Here is a 20,277-nt window from a genome sequence, read left to right on the forward strand (position 1 = left end):
CGAGTTTCAGAGGAAAGTTCTTTGTTTCTGGCCATTTTGAGCCTGTAATCGAACCCATAAATGCTGATGCTCCAGACACTCACCTAGTCTAAAGAAGGCTAGTTTTATTGCTTCTTTAATCAGGACAACAGTTTTTAGCTGTGCTAACATAATTGCAAAAGGGTTTTCTAATGATCAATCAGCCTTTTAAATTGATAAACTTAGCTAACACAATGTGTCATTGGAACACAGGAGTGATGGTTGCTGATAATGGGCCTCTGTACGCCTATGTAGATATTCCATGTTAAATCTGACGTTTCCAGCTACAAAACTCATTTACAACAACAATGTCTACACTGTATTTCTGATCAATTTGATGTTATTTTAATGGACAAAATATTAGCTTTTCTTTCAAATTTCTAAGTGACCCCAAACTTTTGAACAGTAGTGTATATATATTTTTTTAAATCATAGAAATGCTACCAAAATAATTTACTGAAACTTTTTACAAATGACGGAGTCAGCCATGATTCACCAAACAATATTTTGTAAGAGGAAGCATAGTTCTTTAAGCATAATGTTTTAGTTTCAGTTTCCTCCATCTCCACTAGGCAAAGTTATTTGTTTCTAATATCTTGCCTCTTGTTGCTTCTTTGTTTCAATGTGAACGAAGATAGACATCTGTAGATAGGCATCATAAAGAAAGTTGGGCCTGAGATTTTAATTTTAATTTCCACAACACAATGTAAAAATATCAAACATTTTGAGGAATTTCATTCTGAACACAGGCATGCATAGCAACACATTAACAATGTATTTTTTTTACATTGGAATGATCACAACCTTCATTGAAAACACTCAAACATTTTATCAACAATTCATCAAATCAGACAAAATAAATATATTAATTCACTCTCATAATACTGCAATAGAGATAAAAAAAGGAGAAAAAAATCAACAGAGGTACACTTTAAAAAAAAAAGTTTTGTAAACCAAACATTTAAATGAATATACAATTTACACATTAAGTACATGACAAAGTTCTACAGTGAAATTTAACATCAACAAACATGTGCTATCATTCCAAAAACAGTATTATTTGTATCACTTCATGATGGTAAACGACCTAAAACTCAATAATAATCTGTATGGATAGACTAGTGCTTGTGAGTCTTTTCAACCAAAGAGTTTTTGTTGAACATCTCTTCATAATCAATACAAATGCATTCAAAAGTCAACAATTCTCTGTGCGTATGACACAAGGTTTTAGAATTAACATTGTTTTTCAATTAAATATATATTAAAATCTTAATACAATAAATACATCACAAAGATGGCAGAAAATATGACAACTTTTTTGTCCAACAAACATTGCATTTTGCTATCAAACTGAAGGGAGATGGTACTCTTGATTGTTCACCAGCAGTGCTGTATTTAACCTGTGTGTGGCAGGTTTAAGAGGAGAGAGACTGGCCACTGAACCACAGTCATTTGACGTGCTCGGCGGTGTGTGACGAGCAGTAGAACTTCTTGTGTGTTATGAAGTTGGACAGGTTGTTGAACTGGATGTCGCAGGGGCGGCAGTATTTGACACTACACTTTGTTGCCTGGATGGAGCCGTTAAGGCCTCTTTTCACACAGGAAGGTAGTACATCCTCTGTCTTAGATTTTGCTGGGGAGGATAAGGATGAGGAAGTGCTCTTCTTGGAGTTGACACTGACAGGACTCTCTGAATCTGACAAGGATGATACGTGGCTGTCTGGGAGATGGGAGTTCACAAGCTTGTGTTCTTGGAGTGTGTTCTCTGTGTCTATGACCATGTCCTCAGGCTCCTGGGGGCCATTTTGAGGCAAAACACCTTGTGTTTCCTGGTAGCCATCAGGCATAGGCTGATCTTTTTTCACCTCACTCCCTTCATTGGGGCTTTGTCTCAGCTCGCTGACCTCTCTCTGCATCACCACTGTACCTGTGGTGTAGTCGGCAGGCTTGATTCTATAAAAGGTTGAAATATGTTCGTCAAGTCTCATTTTTTTAAATAAAAGAGGGCTAAATTCTTGGGACAGAAACTCATCCGTGCTTTCCTCTTTGATGACAGCAAGCTGATCCCCGTTAGTGCTACCTATTTGCAAGAACACCTCGTTGGCTCCATTGGTAACACTTTTACCCAAGTTTGTATCATTGTCATCTACTGGGTTGTTAAACCCTCCTCTTTTTACGACCGCAGATGTTTTGCGATCTGGAGCAGTGACTGGGCAAGAGCTCCGTTTGTGTGCAAGGTAGTCTTCCACTTTGTTGAAGCTGATCTTGCACACTGTGCACTCGTGATAGTCCATGAGTCTTTTATGGGTGGTATATAATTTACCAGGGCTTGATGATGAACACGTTTTACTGAGATCAATAGCGTTATCCAGTTCATCTTGTGCTATGGCGTTGCACTTAGATATCAGAGCTGATTTAGTGAAAGGGAGATTAGCCTCTGGATGCTTAGGAACCATGCCAAGGAACATGTTGTATCTGGGGTGAAACTGTTTACCGAATATCTCCCTTGGGTCTTGGCACATGCCTGGTCCTCCAGTGGATGCTATCCCAAAGTAATGTGGATGGTGATTCATGGAAGACCTCTGTTGTTCGTGGTTGGGAATGTTCATTTTGAAGTTCTTCTTCCGTTTCCGTGAACGCACCGTTCTCTGGGTGGCAGGCAGTTTGTTGCTTTGCGCTCGTTTCATGAGTGGGTCATGTCGCGTGGCGCAGTAATACTGCTTGTGAACCATATAGGTCTCTGTACGACTGAAGGTGATCTTACAGGGCTCGCACGTTGTCTTGTTAGGGTCTAAGATTTCTGTCTTAGGCGTTTGAGATGCTTTGGGACTTGTCACGTCTGCCTGTATGGAGGGGTTGTCATCTGTTCTGGTGGGGATGGAAGGGTTCTTCACAGTACCTGGGAGCTCAGCCTGTACCTGTGCCTTCCCCTCCCCAATGGTGAACAGGTCTAGTCCTGACAGGTTCAGGCACGGGGAAGTGAGATGACTGTTGGGGTCAGATAGATGACCCTGACTCATGTTCAGGCTGCCCAACCCACCCAATCCCCCACTTTTAGGGCTCCCTGTGTCAGTCACTTTGTCCAGGACACTGGTGTAATCATGTGGCTTAGCCACATGTTGCCAACCACTATTACAGTAGTGCTTTTTATGAATTAAGTAGTTGTCCAAGTTCCCGAAAGTGATGTTGCATTCGAAACACATGGCCCCTTTGGGGACAAGGGTGCTGTACATGACATGAGCGGGGTAGTGGTTAGTACCTACATGCCTCAGTCTATGGTGGACCAACTCAGACATCTTAGCCAGGATCTCCGAGGCCTGGGGGGCAGCTCGTAAGTCCTGTGAGTAGGGGAAATGGGATAAGAACAGCCCCATGGGGAAAGCAGCGGGGACCATGTTGTTCTGGATGGACGAGGATGCCTGGCGAGGGCTAGAGGGCTCCAATTTGACACTGTAAGAGAAACTGTGTCTGTGGATCTCGTGGTGCTTGTCCAGTTCCCTAGGGGAGGTGAAGCTGAAGTGGCAGTGGGAGCACCGGTAGCCTGTCTGAGACAAGTGGGAGAGAATGTGCTTCTGGAGGCTGGGGAGAGAGTCCGCTGTGTGGTCAAACTCTGTGCATTTCATTGTGCCGCCTCCAGTGGACACCGCCGCCTCCACCTTAGCACCTAGGAATGAGATTATAAAGGCATTTTAGATTGTTAATATATTCACACTATTAGTAATAAGGGTAAGGTTAGGGTACAATAATGTTCCCCGGGATACAAAAAGATGACTGTTCAGTACCTTTTAGGGTACATGTGTGGATAAAGAGTATAAGGGTACATTTCGGTACCCAATATTTGAAATATAAAAGGTACAATAACCTCACTCTCACAAGAAGGGGTACAGTGTGAAGGTATATTTCTATACTTTGTACCCTCAGTGCCCACCATAAGGTCCAATGATACATTTCTGCCACCTAAAAGGTGACTAACGGTTTTGTCACTTGGTTGGCACCCTAAAAAGGCACATTTGTACCATAATCATTATCATATTTCCCATCATGCTCTACTGCAGGTAGATATTTTTACAATTGTTTTTAATATCTGTGTTTTTGCATGTACATTGGTTAATCTTAAGCTACACACAGAGTTGGGAATCAAGTACAGGGAGTGATGTGTTTTAATAAATAAACAAAACAATAAACACGAAACACAAACAACGCACCGACATGAAACAGAGTCAATAACACCTGAGGAAAGAACCAAGGGGAGTGACAGATATAGGGAAGATAATCAAGGAGGTTAAGGAGTTCAAGTAAGTGTCATTGCAGGTGTGCAAGATGATGGTGACAGGTGTGCGGGATAATCAGCAGCCTGATGACCTAGAGGCCGGAGAGGGAGTATACGTGACAGATAAATAAGATACATTTATTTTTAGCACCCGTTACTGAAATTCTGGTAACTTTCCCAGGTTTTCCAGTAATCACAGGTGGTAGATTACTGGAACGAGAGGAAATAAACAGGAAATCCTTCAACCAGGATTTCTTGGAAATCTGGGAATGTTACTGGAATTTTCCAACCTTATTTGAAGGCCTGATGTGGCCTCTAAACCATGGGTTTCAGGCTACTGTATTAGGGTAAAACTGACAGTGCAGCAATATCTAACATGTAACAATTCCACAACAACTACCGAATACACACAAATCTAAGTAAAGGAATGGAATAAGAATATATACATATAAAAATATGGATGAGCAATGACATAATGGCATAAGAAAGATGCAATAGATGGTATAAAATACAGTATATAAATATGAGATGAGTGATGCAAGATATGTCAACATTATTAAAGTGGCATTATTAAAGTGACTAGTGATCCATTTATTAAAGTGGCCAATGATTTCAAGTCTGTATGTAGGCAGCAGCCTCTCTGTGTTAGCAATGGCAGTTTAACAATCGGATGGCCTTGAGATAGAAGCTGTTTTTCAGTCTCTCGGTCCCTGCTTTGATGCACCTGTACTGACCTCCCCTTCTGGATGGTAGTGGGGTGAACAAGTAGTGGCTCGGGTGGTTGTTGTCCTTGATGATCTTTTTGGCCCTCCTGTGACATCGGGTGCTGTAGGTTTCCTGGAGGGCAAGTAGTTTTCCCCCGGTGTGCAGACCGCACTACCCTCTGGAGAGCCTTGCGGTTGTGGGCGGTGCAGTTGCCATACCAGGCGGTGATACAGCCTGACAGGATGCTCTCAATTGTGCATCTGTAAAGGTTTGTCAGGGTTTCGGGTGACAAGACAAATTTCTTCAGCCTCCGGAGGTTGAAGAGGCGCCTTCTTTACCACACTGTCTGTGTGGGTGGACCATTTCAGTTTGTCCGTGACGAGGATGAGGAACTTGCTGGAACACTGGTCTGCGTGCAGACCTGGTCTGCGTGCACTACGCCCGGCCCGCCACAGGAGTCGCTAGTGCGAGGAACTTAAAACTTTCTACCTCCTCCACTGCTGTCCCGTCGATGTGGATAAGGGGGTGCTCTGCTGTTTCCTGAAGTCCACGATCATCTCCTTTGTTGTGTTGACATTCCTGACACCCAACTCCAACTGCCCTCACCTACTCATGTAGGTTGTCTTGTTGTTGTTGGTAATCAAGCCCACTACTGTTGTGTCATCTGCAAACTTGAGAGGTGTGCATGGCCACACAGTCATGGGTGAACAGGGAGGGGGCTGAGAACGCACCCTTGTGGGGTCCCAGTGTTGAGGATCAGCGAATTGGAGGCCTTTTTTTTTACCCTTTTTTCTCCCCAATTTCATGGTATCCAATTGGTAGTAGTTACAGTCTTGTCTCATCGCTGCAACTCCCGTACGTACTCGGAAGAGGCAAAGGTCGAGAGCCATGTGTCCTCCGATACACAACCCAACCTAGCCGCACTGCTTCTTGACACAACGCACATCCAACCCAGAAGCCAGCCGCACCAATGTGTCGGAGGAAACACCGTACACCTGGCGACCTGGTCTGTGTGCACTACGCCCGGCCCGCAACAGGAGTCGCTAGTGCGCGATGAGACAAGGATTTACCTGCCGGCCAAACCCTCCCTAACCCGGACGACGCTGGGCCAATTGTGCATCGCCCCATGCACCTCCCGGTCACGGCCGGCTGCGACAGAGCCTGGGCTCGAACCCAGAATCTCTGGTGGCACAGCTAGCACTGGGATGCAGTGCCTTAGACCACTTCGCCACCCGGGAGGCCCCTGAGGTGTTGTTTCCTACCTACACTACCTGTGTGCGGCCCATCAGGAAGACCAGGACCCAATTGCACAGGGCAGGGTTGAGACTCAGGGCCTCAAGCTTAATGATGAGCTTGGAGGGTACTATGGGGTTGAATGCTTAGCTATAGTCAATGAACAGCATTCTTACATAGGTATTCCTCTTGTCCAGATGGGATAGGGCAGTGTGATGGCGATTGCATCATCTGTGGACCTATTGGGGCGGTAAGCAAATTTAAGTGGGTCTAGGGTGACAGGTGAGGTGGAGGTGATACAATCCTTGACTAGTCTCTCAAAGCACTTCATGATGACAGAAGTGAATGCTACGGGGTGGTAGTCATTTAGTTCAGTTACTTTTGCCTTCTTGGGTACAGGAACAATGTTGGCCATCTTGAAGCATGTGGGGACAGCAGACTGGGATAGGGAGAGATTGAATATGTCCGTAAACACACCAGCCAGCTGGTATGCGTATGCTCTGAGGACGCGGCTAGGGATGCCGTCTAGGCCGGCAGCCTTGCGAGGGTTAACGCGTTTAAATGTCTTACTCACATCGGCCACGGATAAGGAGAGCTCACAGTCCTTGGTAGCAGTTGGTGGCACTGTATTATCCTCAAAGCGGGAAAAGGTGTTTAGTTTGTCTGGAAGCAAGACGTCGGTGTCCGTGACGTGGCTGGTTTTCCTCTTGTAGTCCGTGATTGTCTGTAGACCCTGCCACATGCGTCTCGTGTCTGAGTCGTTGAATTGCGACCCCACTTTGTCTCTATATTGACATTTCACTTGTTTGATTGCGTTGCATAGGGAATAACTACACTGTTTGTATTGGCCATATTTCCAGTCACCTTTTGATGGTTAAATGTGGTGAGTCGCACATTCAGTTTTGCGCGAATGTCACCATCTATCCATGGCTTCTGGGTAGGGTAGGTTTAAAAAGTCAGAGTAGGTACAACATCTCCATGCACTTCCTTATAAACTCACTCACCGAATCAACGTATACATCGACATTATTTTCTGAGGCTACCCGGAACATGTCACATTCTGCGTGATCAAAACAATCTTGAAGAGTGGGTTCCGATTGGTCAGACCAGCGTTGAATAGTCCATAGCACGGGTACATCCTGTTTGAGTTCCTGACAATAGGAAGGGAGGAGCAAAATGGGGTCAACATCAGATTTGGCAAAAGGAGGGTGGGGGAGGGCTTTGTATGCATCGCGGAAGTTAAGAGTAGCAGTGGTCCAGTGTTTTATCAGCACGAGTGCAACAGTCAATATGCTGATACAATTTAGGTAGCCTTGTTCTAAAATTTGGGAGGAATTCTAGGTCAGGTGATCAAAAGGACTTGAGTTCCTGTATGTTGGCTGTATCGACTCCGAGAGCCATGTTTCCGTGAAAGAGAGTATGTTACAATCCCTGATGTCTCTCTGGAAAGCAACCCTTGCCCTAATTTCATCTACCTTGTTATCTAGAGACTGGACATTAGCGAGTAATATACTTGGAAGCGGTGGGTGGTGCGCGCACCATCGAAGTCTGACCAGAAGGCTGCTCCGTCTGCCTCTTCTCCGGTGGCATTGTTTTGTGTCAGCTTCTGGAGTCAGTTCAAATGCCCTGGGTGGTTTGGACAAAGGATCCGCTTCGGGAAAGTTGTATTCCTGGTTGTAGTGCTGGTAAGTTGACATCGCTCTGATATCCAATAGTTCTTCCCGGCTGTATGTAATAACACTTTATATTTTCTGGGCTAACAATGTAAGAAATAATACATTAAAATACTAAATACTGCAAAGTTTCCTAAGGACTAGAAGCGAGGCAGCCCTCTGTTGGCGCTATGCGGTCAGATGGCGAGCGGTTGCCATACCAGTTGGTGGTGCAACTGGTCAGGATGCTCTCGATGATGCAGCTGTTGAACTTTTTGAGGATCTGGGGACCCATGCCAAGTCTTTTCAGTCTCCTGAGGGGGAAAAGGTGTTGTCATGCCCTCTTAGTGACTGTCTTGGTGTGTTTGGACCATGATAGTTTTTTGGTGATTTGGACACCAAGGAACTTGAAACTCTTGACCGGCTCCACTTCAGTACCGTTGATTTTAAATGGGGACCTTTTCAGCCCTCCTTTTCCTATAGTCCACGATCAGCTCCTTTGTCTTGCTCACACTGAGGGAGAGGTTGTTTTCCTGGCACCACACTGCCAGGGTCACGCCCTGACCTTAGAGAGCTTTTTATGTCTCTATTTTGGGTTTGGTCAGGGTGTGATTTGGGTGGGCATTCTATGTTCTATTTTCTATGTTTTTGTATTTCTTTGTTTTGGCCGGGTATGGTTCTCAATCAGGGACAGCAGTCTATCATTGTCTCTGATTGGGAACCATACTTAGGTAGCCCTTTTCCCTCCTTTCTGTGTGGGAAGTTAACTTTGTTTGTGGCACATAGCCCATACGTTTCCCTGCATTAAAGTTCCCGGCAACTAGGAGTGCTACCTCTGGGTGAGTGTTTTCTTGTTTGCTTATGGTGAAATACAGCTCATTCAATGCTGTCTTAGTGCCAGCATGTAAAGAGCTATGAAAAATACAGATGAAAACTCTCTTGGTAGATAGTGTGGTCAACAGCTTATCATGAGAAACTCTACCTCAGGTGAGCAATAGCTCGAGACTTCCATAGATATCGTGCACCAGCTGTTATTTACAATAATACATAGCTACTGTTACTGTTCTTTGCTACTGTTGTATCAATATGTTTTGACCATGACTGTTTACAATCCAGGGTTACTCCAAGCAGTTTAGTCACCTTAACTTGCTCAATTTCCACATTATTCATTATAAGATTTAGTTGATGGATCGGTTTAAAACTTCTTATGGCTGCAGGGGGCGTATTGAAAAACTGGAAAATATGTGCCCATTTTCAAACGGCCTCTTAATCAATTTTTGCTCTTACAATATGCATATTATTACTACTATTGGATAGAAAACAGTCTCTAGTTTCTAAAAACGTTTGAATTATTTCTCTAAGTGGAACAGAACTATTTTTACAGCCCATTTCCTATCCGGAAGTGAGATTTCCAACATCGATGTCTCTCTTCAAGACCTTGTCTATAAAAGGGCATGTCACTTAGGACTGTAGAAACACGTCATACGCCTTCCCCTGGGTGTCATGCGGAAGTGAGAGCAGAAAGGACTTGAATATCTCGTCCAGGGACTGAACACAACCTCTTGGAGTGAGACTTGCGCACTTTATTTTTTTTTTCTGGGCGCGAAGTAGGACCTGTACTCGGCTCCTGGAAAACGCTCTTTAAAGGTGAATATGATCTCCGGCTTCGATTTTATTTGATACATGTCACAATATCATCCTAAAGTATGTTTTTTCAATATAGTTTAATTATATTATTGAAATTTATTCTGGACTTTAGACGTGATGCGACGCAAGAATTTTGTCAAGATGGAGAGGTTAGCGTCGCACTGCCAGTGTGCTTGCTAATTCAAGAGGGAAATCGTTCGTTCTGGATCGAAATAAAGACGTTTCTGAACAAAGGACCCCTTGGAGAACATTCTGATGGAAGATCAACAAAGATAAGGACCCAATTTGGGATGCTTTTTCATATATCTGTCGAACTGTGCTATGCTACCGTTCGACTAGAATCAATGCTGCTGTGTGCTAGCTAATGTAGTAAGCTAATATAACGATATATTGTGTTTTCGCTGTAAAACACTTCAAAAATCGGAAATATTGGCTCTGTTCACAAGATCTTTGTCTTTCATTAGCTATCCACCATATATTTTTCTGAAATGTTTTATGATGTGTAATTAGTAGTTGACGTTGGTGTCTGTATTTTCTCTGGCTACTCCCGTGCGATTTCTGACTGTAGCTATGATGGTAGCAGTAATGTAAAACTGATTTATAGCTAAAATATGCACATTTTTTGAACAAAACATAGATTTATTGTGTAACATGTTATAGGACTGTCATCTGAGGTAGTTTTTTCTAGGTTATTTAGGTTGGTTCTAGGTTAGTTAGGTTGGCTTGTGCATGCTACTTGCATCCTACTTGTGCTGTGAAAAATGTCTGTCCTCTTTTTTATTTGGTGGTGAGCTAACATAAATATATGTGGTGTTTTCTCTGTAAAACATTTAAAAAATCGGACATGTTGGCTGGATTGACAAGATGTTTATCTTTCAAATGCTGTATTGGACTTGTTAATGTGTGAAAGTTAAATATTTAAAAAAAATAGATTTTGAATTTCGCGCCCTGCACTTGAGCTGGATGTTGTCATAAATGTACTGATGTCGGGACAGCCCGCCTAACAGGTTAAGTGAATGATTTATCCAAAATACAATGCTTTTAGTTTTGGAAAAATGTAGCACTAACTTATTCCACCTATTCTGAAACTAACTGCAGCTCTTTGTTAAGTGTCACAGTCATTTTATTCACTGTAGTAGCTGACGTGTATAGTGTTGAGTCATCCGCATACAAAGACACACTGGCTTTACTCAAAGCCAGTGACATGTCGTTAGTAAAGATTGAAAAAAGTAAGAGGCCTAGACAGCTGCCATGGGGAATTGCTGATTCTACCTGGATGATGTTGGTGAGGATTCCATTAAAGAACACCCTCTGTGTTTTAGTTAGACAGGTAACCCTTTATCCACAATCTAGCAGGGGGTGTAAAGCCATAACACATGTTATGTTTTTCCAGCAGCAGACTATGATCGATAATGTCAAAAGCTGCACTGAAGTCTAACAAAACATCCCCCATAATTTTTTTTATCATCAATTCCTCTCAGCCAATCATCAGTCTCGTGTCTTTGGCTATGCCGGATTAAGTGATATGACATGCTATTTTATAAAATCCTTTCTCCGTAATTAATATTACTTGATTGAGCTACTCATGTAAATGTAATTAACTAGAAAGTCGGGGCACCACAAAATAATATTTATAGAGCTGTTATCTTCCGAATAAACTATAATAAAGACCTAGTAATATTTTACATCAATAGCAGTCAATATTAATCGTCACCTTATTTCAGTCTCATCTGAAAGTTGTAAATTCTTGGTTATCTTCACGAACCCTGGCTAACAAGTTGAATCAGCAATACAAAATTGGGTTTAATTATTTATTTACTAAATACCTAACTAATCACACAGAATTACATATACACAGAATGAATCATACCTTGATTACAAATTATGTCATAAATGAAAATGTCCCTAGCGGACAGAGCAGATATGACAGCTGGTTACACAAAGGAAAATGGGTTGGGTTTGAGTTGAAAGAGCGGGAAGACTGAAGAACAAAGGGAGAAGCGATGTCTCTATCGGGCCGTAGGCAGCTACTCTATCGTAAATACAGAATCTTGTGCATTCTAAATTACCTGCCCATTTGGAAAAGGAAAATGCAATAAATATTTACTCTGAGCTGCGCTTCGGTAGTTTAGTGGTAGATGGAAGGCCGTGTTGCCCAACAGAGTCCTTTGTCCTTTGAAGAATGTCTCTGCTGGTAAATTGGATACGTTGTAGTAATGTTGTTGTGTGGTAGACGGGATACTCTGTCTGTTTTTTCCTAGTCCACGTTTGCAGCTGCTGTTGCTATGTCAACGGCTAGGAGGTATCACTTCTTTAGTGAATAAGAGTTCAAAGTTCATACCATTCGCAGCCAAAGCTCACGCTGAGGTTGGCTTCGTTCTGTAGTTATTAGCTGAACAATTCTGACATCGAATCGTCATCCTAATGTACCCGGAACAGCAAGTTATTTGCCCTTTTAACGCAGAGGCTGCAGGCCTCGCATACTTGGAACAGGAGGTTACATTTTCGTCAAGGCTTTATATAGTGGAGGGAGAAGGGTGTGTCTTCATAGTTTTATAACCCATGTCCCTTCACAGGGGCGGGCCACTGATTGAGCAGAGCCCTAACCGTATGAAAACCCAAATCTCTCATTTGGAAGCTACATTTCATCTCTTCACCAATAATTTAATATTCAAACATTTAAATTGCCCAACAATTCATGTGAATCTGATAACTCTAATGTGTAGACTTTCCACTAGATTTTGTCATCTTATCATTGATTAGAATGTCTCAGATGACAACCAAACTGACATCATATTCATTAAGTACCAACCCATATGTTCAACTGGTCGGATTACCAAAATATGGTTCATTTCCCCCCACCTTCTGATGTTCCCAGAATCTCTATGTTAACCAAGGGATTTTCAAATGTCACATCAGTAGGGTAGAGAGAGGAAAAAGGGGGGAGAGGTATTTATGACTGTCATAAACCTACCCCCAGGCCAACGTCATGACATCAGTCATTCGTGTATGCGCTGTGCTTGTTGAATGGCCTTCCTTATTAGTGTGCTGAAAGTCTTGTAAATTTGTTTACTGTAAAATAGCATTGTATCTGGTCAAACACTATTTTTTCCAGAAGTTTACTAAAGGTTGGTAACAGGCTGATTGGCCTGCCATTTGAGCCAGTAAAGGGGGCTTTACTATTCTTAGGTCGCAGAATAAATTTTGCTTCCCTCCAGGCCTGAGGGCACAAACTTTCTAGTTGGCTTAAATTGAAGATATTGCAAATAGGAGTGGCAATTTCTTCCACTATTATCCTCGGTAATTTTCCATCCAGGTTGTCAGACCCCAGTGGTTTGTCATTGTTGAACAATAATTTTGGAATTCAAAAGTACAATTCTTGTCTTTCATAATTTGGTCAGATCTACCTGTTGCTGGCATGTCATGCCTAAATTTCCTAATCTTGCCAATTAAAAAATTATTTAAGTAGGTGGCAATATCAGTGGGTTTTGTGATGAATGAGCCATCTGATTCAGTGAATGATGGAACCAAGTTTGCCTTTTTTTCCCATAATATTTCATTTAAGGTGCTCCAAAGCTTTTTACTATCAATCTTTATATAATTTATTTTTGTTACATAGTATAGTTCATTGTTCTTTTTATTTAGTCGCATGATTTCTGACTTCCAGTACGTTTGCCAATCAGTTGTGCTGACAGACTTATTTGCCTTACCTTTTGCCTCATCCCTAACAACCATACAATTTTTCAATTCCTCATCAATACACGGGGATTTAACAATTTTTACAGCCATTTTCTTTATGGGTACATGCTTATTAGTAACTGGAATAAGAAATTTCATAAATGTGTCAAGTGCAGCGTCTGGTTGCTCCTCATTACACAACACAGACCAGAAAATGTTCTTTACATCATCAACATATGAATCATTACACAATATTAGGCCCAGCCTTTGGAACTTTGGTTTTCCTAGATATTGCTACTACATTGTGATCACTACATCCTATGGTTTTGGATACTGCATTAAAACACATTTCTGCAGCATTAGTAAAGATGTGATCAATACATGTTGATGATTTCATTCCTGTGCTGTTTGTAACTACCCTGGTAGGTTGACTGACAACCTGAACCAGGTTGCAGGCACTGGTTACAGTTTTTTTCTTGTATGGGCAGCTTGATGAAAGCCAGTCAATATTAACATTTTAAATATACTTCTCTGTTTATATCACATACAGTATCAAGCATTTCACACATATTATCCAGATACTGACTGTAAGCACTTGGTAGTCTATAGCAGCTTCCCACAAGAATGGGCTTTAGGTGAGGCAGATGAACCTGTAGCCATACTACTTCAACGGTATTTAAGCATGTCCCAGTTTAGGTCACCTAGCAGCACGAGCTCAGAAGATAGATGGGGGACAATCAATTCACATATATGGTGTCCAGGGCACAGCTGGGGGCAGAGGGTGGTCTATAGCAAGCGGCAACGGTGAGAGACTTGTTTCTGGAAAGGTGAATTTTTAGAAGTAGAAGCTTGAATTGTTTTGGTACAGACCTGGATAGTAAGACAGAACTCTGCAGGCTATCTCTGCAGTAGATTGCAACACCGCCCCCTTTGGCAGTTCTATCTTGGCGGAAAATGTTATAGTTAGGGATGGAAGTTTGGTGGTTTTTGGTGGTCTTCCTAAGCCAGGATTCAGACACGGCTAAGACATCCGGGTTGGCAGAATGTGCTAAAGCAGTGAATAAAGCAAATTTAGGGAGTAGGCTTCTAATGTTAACTTCTTTGGTATAGGGGGCAGCATTTTCACTTTTGGATGAATTTCGTGCCCATAGGGAACTGCCTCCTACTCTGTCCCACATGCTAATATATGCATATTATTATTACTATTGGATAGAAAACACTCTGAAGTTTCTAAAACTGTTTGAATGATGTCTGTGAGTATAACAGAACTCATATGGCAGGCAAAAACCTGAGAAAAAATCCAAACAGGAAGTGAAAAATCTGAGAGTGGTCATTGTTAAAGTCATCGCCTGTTCAATTCCCTGTAATATATGGATCTGTTTGCACTTCATATGCCTTCCACTAGATGTCAACAGTCAGTAGAACGTGGAATGAAGCTTATGCTGTGTTGTGGGACCGGATGGGAGGGGAATGAGTCAGTGGTCTGGCAGATTGCCAGTTCTTGGTCGCGCGCTTTCCTCATTATATCGTCTTGCGTTCCATTACTTATAGAGTCTGAAAAGGTTGGAACTCCGGTTGGAACCTTATTGATATAAATGATAACAACATCCTGAAGATTGATTCTCTACTTACTTTGACCAGTTTATTCGACCTGGAAAATAACTTTTTGAAGTTTTTGTCCGACGTTTGCCTGCATCTGCGCGAGCGTTTGGACACGTGCACTACACATGCTAGTAAAATTAGCTAATTGGACATAAGTAATGGACATTATCGAACAAAACAACGATTTATTGTGGAACTGTCACGATCGTCTTCCTGTGAGAGATTGGACCAAGGCGCAGCGTGTGCAAAATACATCTTCTTTTATTTCAGAAGAGAGAAACAACAAGAAACTAACAACTATACACAAACTAACAAAATAACAAACTGACGACCGTGAAGCTATACAGACAAATAGTGCTGACACAAACACTACACATAGACAATTACCCACAAACAGCTAAAGCCTATGGCTGCCTTAAATATGGCTCCCAATCAGAGACAACAATAACCAGCTGTCTGATTGAGAACCAATTCAGGCAACCATAGACTTTCCTAGACACCTACACTGAACACTAACCCATCTACTCTATTTAACCCCCTAAACCATACAACACCCTAGACAATACAAAAACACACAAACTTCCCCATGTCACACCCTGACCTAACTAAAATAATAATGAAAACAAAGATAACTAAGGCCAGGGTGTGACATAACCCCCCCTTAAGGTGCGAACTCCGGGCGCACCAGCATAAAGTCTAGGGGAGGGTCTGGGTGGGCGTCTGTCCACGGTGGCGGCTCTGGCACTGGTCGTGGTCCCCACCCCACCATAGTCACTACCCGCTTTCGTAGCTTCCTCCAAATGGCCACCCTCCACATTAACCCCACTGGATTAAGGGGCAGCACCGGACTAAGGGGCAGCACCGGACTAAGGGGCAGCACCGGACTAAGGGGCAGCACCGGACTAAGGGGCAGCACCGGACTAAGGGGCAGCACCAGGATAAGGGGCAGCACCAGGATAAGCGGCAGCACCAGGATAAGGGGCAGCTCCGGACTGAGGGACGGCAGCTCCGGACTGAGGGACGGATCCTGGCTGGATGGCGGATCCTGGCTGGCTGGCGGATCCTGGCTGGCTGGCTCTGGCGGATCCTGGCTGGCTGGCGGATCCTGGCTGGCTGGCTCTGGCGGATCCTGGCTGGATGACGGCTCTGGCGGATCCTGGCTGGATGACGGCTCTGGCGGATCCTGGCTGGACGGCTCATGGCTGGCTGACGGATCTGGCTGCTCATGGCTGGCTGACGGATCTGGCTGCTCATGGCTGGCTGACGGATCTGGCTGCTCATGGCTGGCTGACGGATCTGGCTGCTCATGGCTGGCTGACGGATCTGGCTGCTCATGGCTGGCTGACGGATCTGGCTGATCCTGTCTGGCGGAAGGCTCTGGCTGATCCTGTCTGGCGGAAGGCTCTGGCTGATCCTGTCTGGCGGAAGGCTCTGGCTGATCCTGTCTGGCGGAAGGCTCTGGCTGATCCTGTCTGGCGGAAGGCTCTGGCTGATCCTGTCTGGCGGAAGGCTCTGGCTGCTCCTGTCTGGCGGAAGGCTTTGGCGGCTCCTGTCTGGCGGAAGGCTCTGGCGGCTCCTGTCTGGCGGAAGGCTCTGGCGGCTCCTGTCTGGCGGACGGCTCTGAAGGCTCATGGCAGACGGGCGGCTTTGCAGGCTCAGTACAGACGGGCGGCTTTGAATACTCAGTACAGACGGGCAGTTCATGCGGCGCTTGGCAGACGGACAGTTCAGACGGCGTTGGGCAGACGGGCAGTTCAGGCGCCGTTGGGCAGACGGCAGACTCTGGCCGGCTGAGACGCACTGTAGGCCTGGTGCGTGGTGCCGGAACTGGAGGTACCGGGCTGAGGACACGCATCTCAGGGCTAGTGCGGGGAGAAGGAACAGGGCATGCTGGACCCTGGGGACGCACATTAGGCCTAGTGCGTGGTGCCGGAACTGGTGGTACCGGGCTGAGGACACGCATCTCAGGGCTAGTGCGGGGAGCAGCAACAGGACGCACAGGACTCTGGGGACACACAGGAGGCTTGGTGCGTGGTGTAGGCACTGGTGGTAAAGGGCTGGAGACACGCACCATAGAGCTAGTGCGTGGATGAGGCACAGGGCTCTGAAGACGCACAGGAAGCCTGGTGCGTGGTGTAGGCACTGGTGGTACTGGGCTGGAGCGGGGAGGTGGCGCCGGAAATACCGGACCGTGCAGGCGTACTGGCTCCCTTGAGCACTGAGCCTGTCCAACCTTACCTGGTTGTATGCTCCCCGTCGCCCGACCAGTGCGGGGAGGTGGAATAACCCGCACCGGGCTATGTAGGCGAACCGGGGACACCATGCGTAAGGCTGGTGCCATGTAAGCCGGCCCGAGGAGACGCACTGGTGGCCAGATGCGTTGGGCCGGCTTCATGACATCCGGCTCAACGCTCAATCTAGCCCGGCCGATACGTGGAGCTGGAATGTACCGAACCGGGCTATGCACGCGTACAGGAGACACCATGCGCTCTACTGCGTAACACGGTGTCTGCCCGTACTCTCGCTCTCCACGGTAAGTACAGGGAGTAGGCGCAGGTCTCCTACCTGACTTCGCCACACTCCCTTTAAGGCCCCCCCCAAGTAATTTTTGGGTTGTACTCACGGGCTTCCAGCCTTGCTTCCGTGCTGCCTCCTCATATCACCTCCTCTCGGCTTTAGCTGCCTCCAGCTCTTCACGAGGGAGGCGATATTCTCCCGGTTGTGCCCAAGGTCCCTTACCATCCAGTATCTCCTCCCATGTCCATGAATCCTGTGTAGGTGGGTCCTGTTGCCGCTTGACACGCCGCTTGGTCCTAGATTGGTGGGTAATTCTGTCACGATCGTCTTGCTGTGAGAGATTGGACCAAGGCGCAGCGTGTGCAAAATACATCTTCTTTATTTTAAGAAGAGAGAAAAAACAAACAAGAAACGAACAACTAATCACGAACTAACAAAATAACAAAACTGACGACCGTGAAGCTATACAGACAAATAGTGCTGACACAAACACTACACATAGACAATTACCCACAAACAGCTAAAGCCTATGGCTGCCTTAAATATGGCTCCCAATCAGAGACAACAATAACCAGCTGTCTGATTGAGAACCAATTCAGGCAACCATAGACTTTCCTAGACACCTACACTGAACACTAACCCATCTACTCTATTTAACCCCCTAAACCATACAACACCCTAGACAATACAAAAACACACAAACTTCCCCATGTCACACCCTGACCTAACTAAAATAATAATGAAAACAAAGATAACTAAGGCCAGGGTGTGACAGGAACTAGGATTCCTGGCACTGCATTCTGATGAAGATAATCAAAGGTAAGGGAATATTTATGATGTAATTTCGTATTTCTGTTGACTCCAACATGGCGGAGAAATGTTGTTACTATCTGAGCGCCGTCTCAGATTATTGCATGGTGTGCTTTTTACAAAAGTTTTTTTTAAATCTGACACAGCGGTTGCATTAGGAACAAGTGTATCTTTAATTATATGTAAAACATGTATCTTTCATCAAAGTTTATGATGAGTATTTCTGTTATTTGACGTGGCTCTCTGTAATTACTCCGGATATTTTGGAGGCATTTCTGAACATGGCGCCAATGTAAACCGAGATTTGTGGATATAAATATGCACATTATCAAACAAAACATAAATGTATTGTGTAACATGGTGTCATATGAGTGTCATCTGATGAAGATGTTCAAAGGTTAGTGATTAATTTTATCTCTTTCTGGTTTTTGTTACTACTATCTATTGCTGGGAAAATGGCTATGTTTTTCTGTGGCTATGTACTGAGCTAACATAATTGTTTGGTGTGCTTTCCCCGTAAATCCTTTTTGAAATCATGTGATTTCATGAAAGATTGATTTTTATAGTAATATATTTGAATTTGTAATAATATGAGATTGATTTTAAGAAATTTGGCTTAGTTAAGTTGATTAATATTATGGTGTTTCCATTCAGAGAAAAATTGTTAATTTGTAAATTCAGACCGTTTTGCTCTCGGAGCACACACTGGACATTCGGGCCGAAGAGTAGGGTTGATTTGAGCATTCTGGCCTTACAACGGCAGTCAAGCACCCAAGCTAATGTTGGCTAGCTACTTCCAGAAACAAATGAGAGCACTCTGACCATTTTACTCGTCATAGCAGAGCTGGTAAGGCAGTTTTCGTGTTAACCAGAGCGTTGGTGACAATTTAATTACGCTTTTTTCCCGACGTTTCCTGACACCGGCCATATTCAATGGGTGTGGAGTGCTCGTAAAGTAATTATTCCGAGCTCTGGTACACTCAGACAATTGCTCTGAAATCAGTGTTGATAGTAGGCTGGACACATGAAATGTTTAACAAAGTTCTTTTCTGATTCAAACGAGTTCATCGCATCTGCCGTGGAGCCCTGTTTCATAATATGACCACAATCCCAGCTGCTTGACGTCGTTTTGAAGTAATCGCAAAACAACTGGCCTTATTCTAGTGCATTTTTCACCCTGCCAGCTCCTATTAATTCTATTGAGCACCGTGGCACCAACTCGCCTTCCGAACGTTCTATTCCCAGTTTATTGTTGGCAATGAGACCTGCTCACGTTGTTTTATAGTTAAAATAAGCTAGAGGGCAGTATTTTTATGTTTGGAAAAATAACATTCCAAATGTAAGCTGCCTATTTCTCAGGCCCAGATGCTAGAATATGCATATAATTGACAGATTAGGATAGAAAACACAAGTTTCCAAAACTGTCAAAATATTGTCTGTGAGTATAACAGAACTGATTTTGCAGGCGAAAACCTGAGGAAATCCAACCAGGAAGTGCCTCTTATTTTGAAAAATCCCTGTTCCATTGCCTGCCTTTCCTCCATTTAAAGAGATATCAACCATATTCATTTCCTATGTCTTCCACAGGGTGTGAACAGTCTTTAGACATAGTTTCAAGCTTTTATTCTGAAAAATGAGCGAGATTTATCAAATCGCGTCAGTGGATTCAGGCTTGTAACTTCATAAACGAATAAGAAATCACAGTTTTAGTAGAAGGACACACTCTTGGAAATTCGTGTTTGTGCGCGCCATGAAGAAATTACGCACCTGCTAATATCGGTTTGCTTTTGAGCATACTTCTTTCCAAAATAAATATTATAGTTTGATTACATTTTATGGTATCTGTGGAAGTAAATAGAAACTTATTTTGACTTGTTGAAACAAAGTTTAGGGGTAGATTTTCGGATTCCTTTCTCTGCAAGTAGAACGAGTGGATTACTCAAATTGATGGCACCAATTAAACAGACTTTTTGGGATATAAAGATGGATTTTATCTAACAAAACGACACTACATGTTATAAATGGGACCCTTTAAATGACAAATCAGGGGAAGATTTTCAAAAAGTAAATGAATATTTAATCTTTATATGTGAATGTGCCGGTGAAAAAATATTTTGATGTGAGGCGCCATCCTCAAACAATCGC

At 43.8% G+C, this 20,277-nt stretch overlaps 1 protein-coding gene across 1 annotated transcript in view; it reads right to left on the reverse strand.

The window, feature by feature from the left end:
- Positions 1-1,466: 1,466 nt before the first annotated feature.
- The window catches only part of LOC120026739 (zinc finger protein ZFPM2-like), a 96,635-nt gene continuing 77,824 nt past the window's right edge, over positions 1,467-20,277 (reverse strand). The window contains exons 6-7 of the mRNA XM_038971461.1: positions 5,013-5,022; positions 1,467-3,649 (exon numbers count right to left, since the gene is read on the reverse strand). Of these exons, the coding sequence (XP_038827389.1) occupies positions 1,467-3,649; positions 5,013-5,022 (2,193 nt within the window). The remainder of the gene's footprint in view (positions 3,650-5,012; positions 5,023-20,277) is intronic.

This window comes from Salvelinus namaycush, chromosome 32 (assembly GCF_016432855.1).
Source record: "Salvelinus namaycush isolate Seneca chromosome 32, SaNama_1.0, whole genome shotgun sequence".
NCBI lineage: Eukaryota > Metazoa > Chordata > Actinopteri > Salmoniformes > Salmonidae > Salvelinus > Salvelinus namaycush.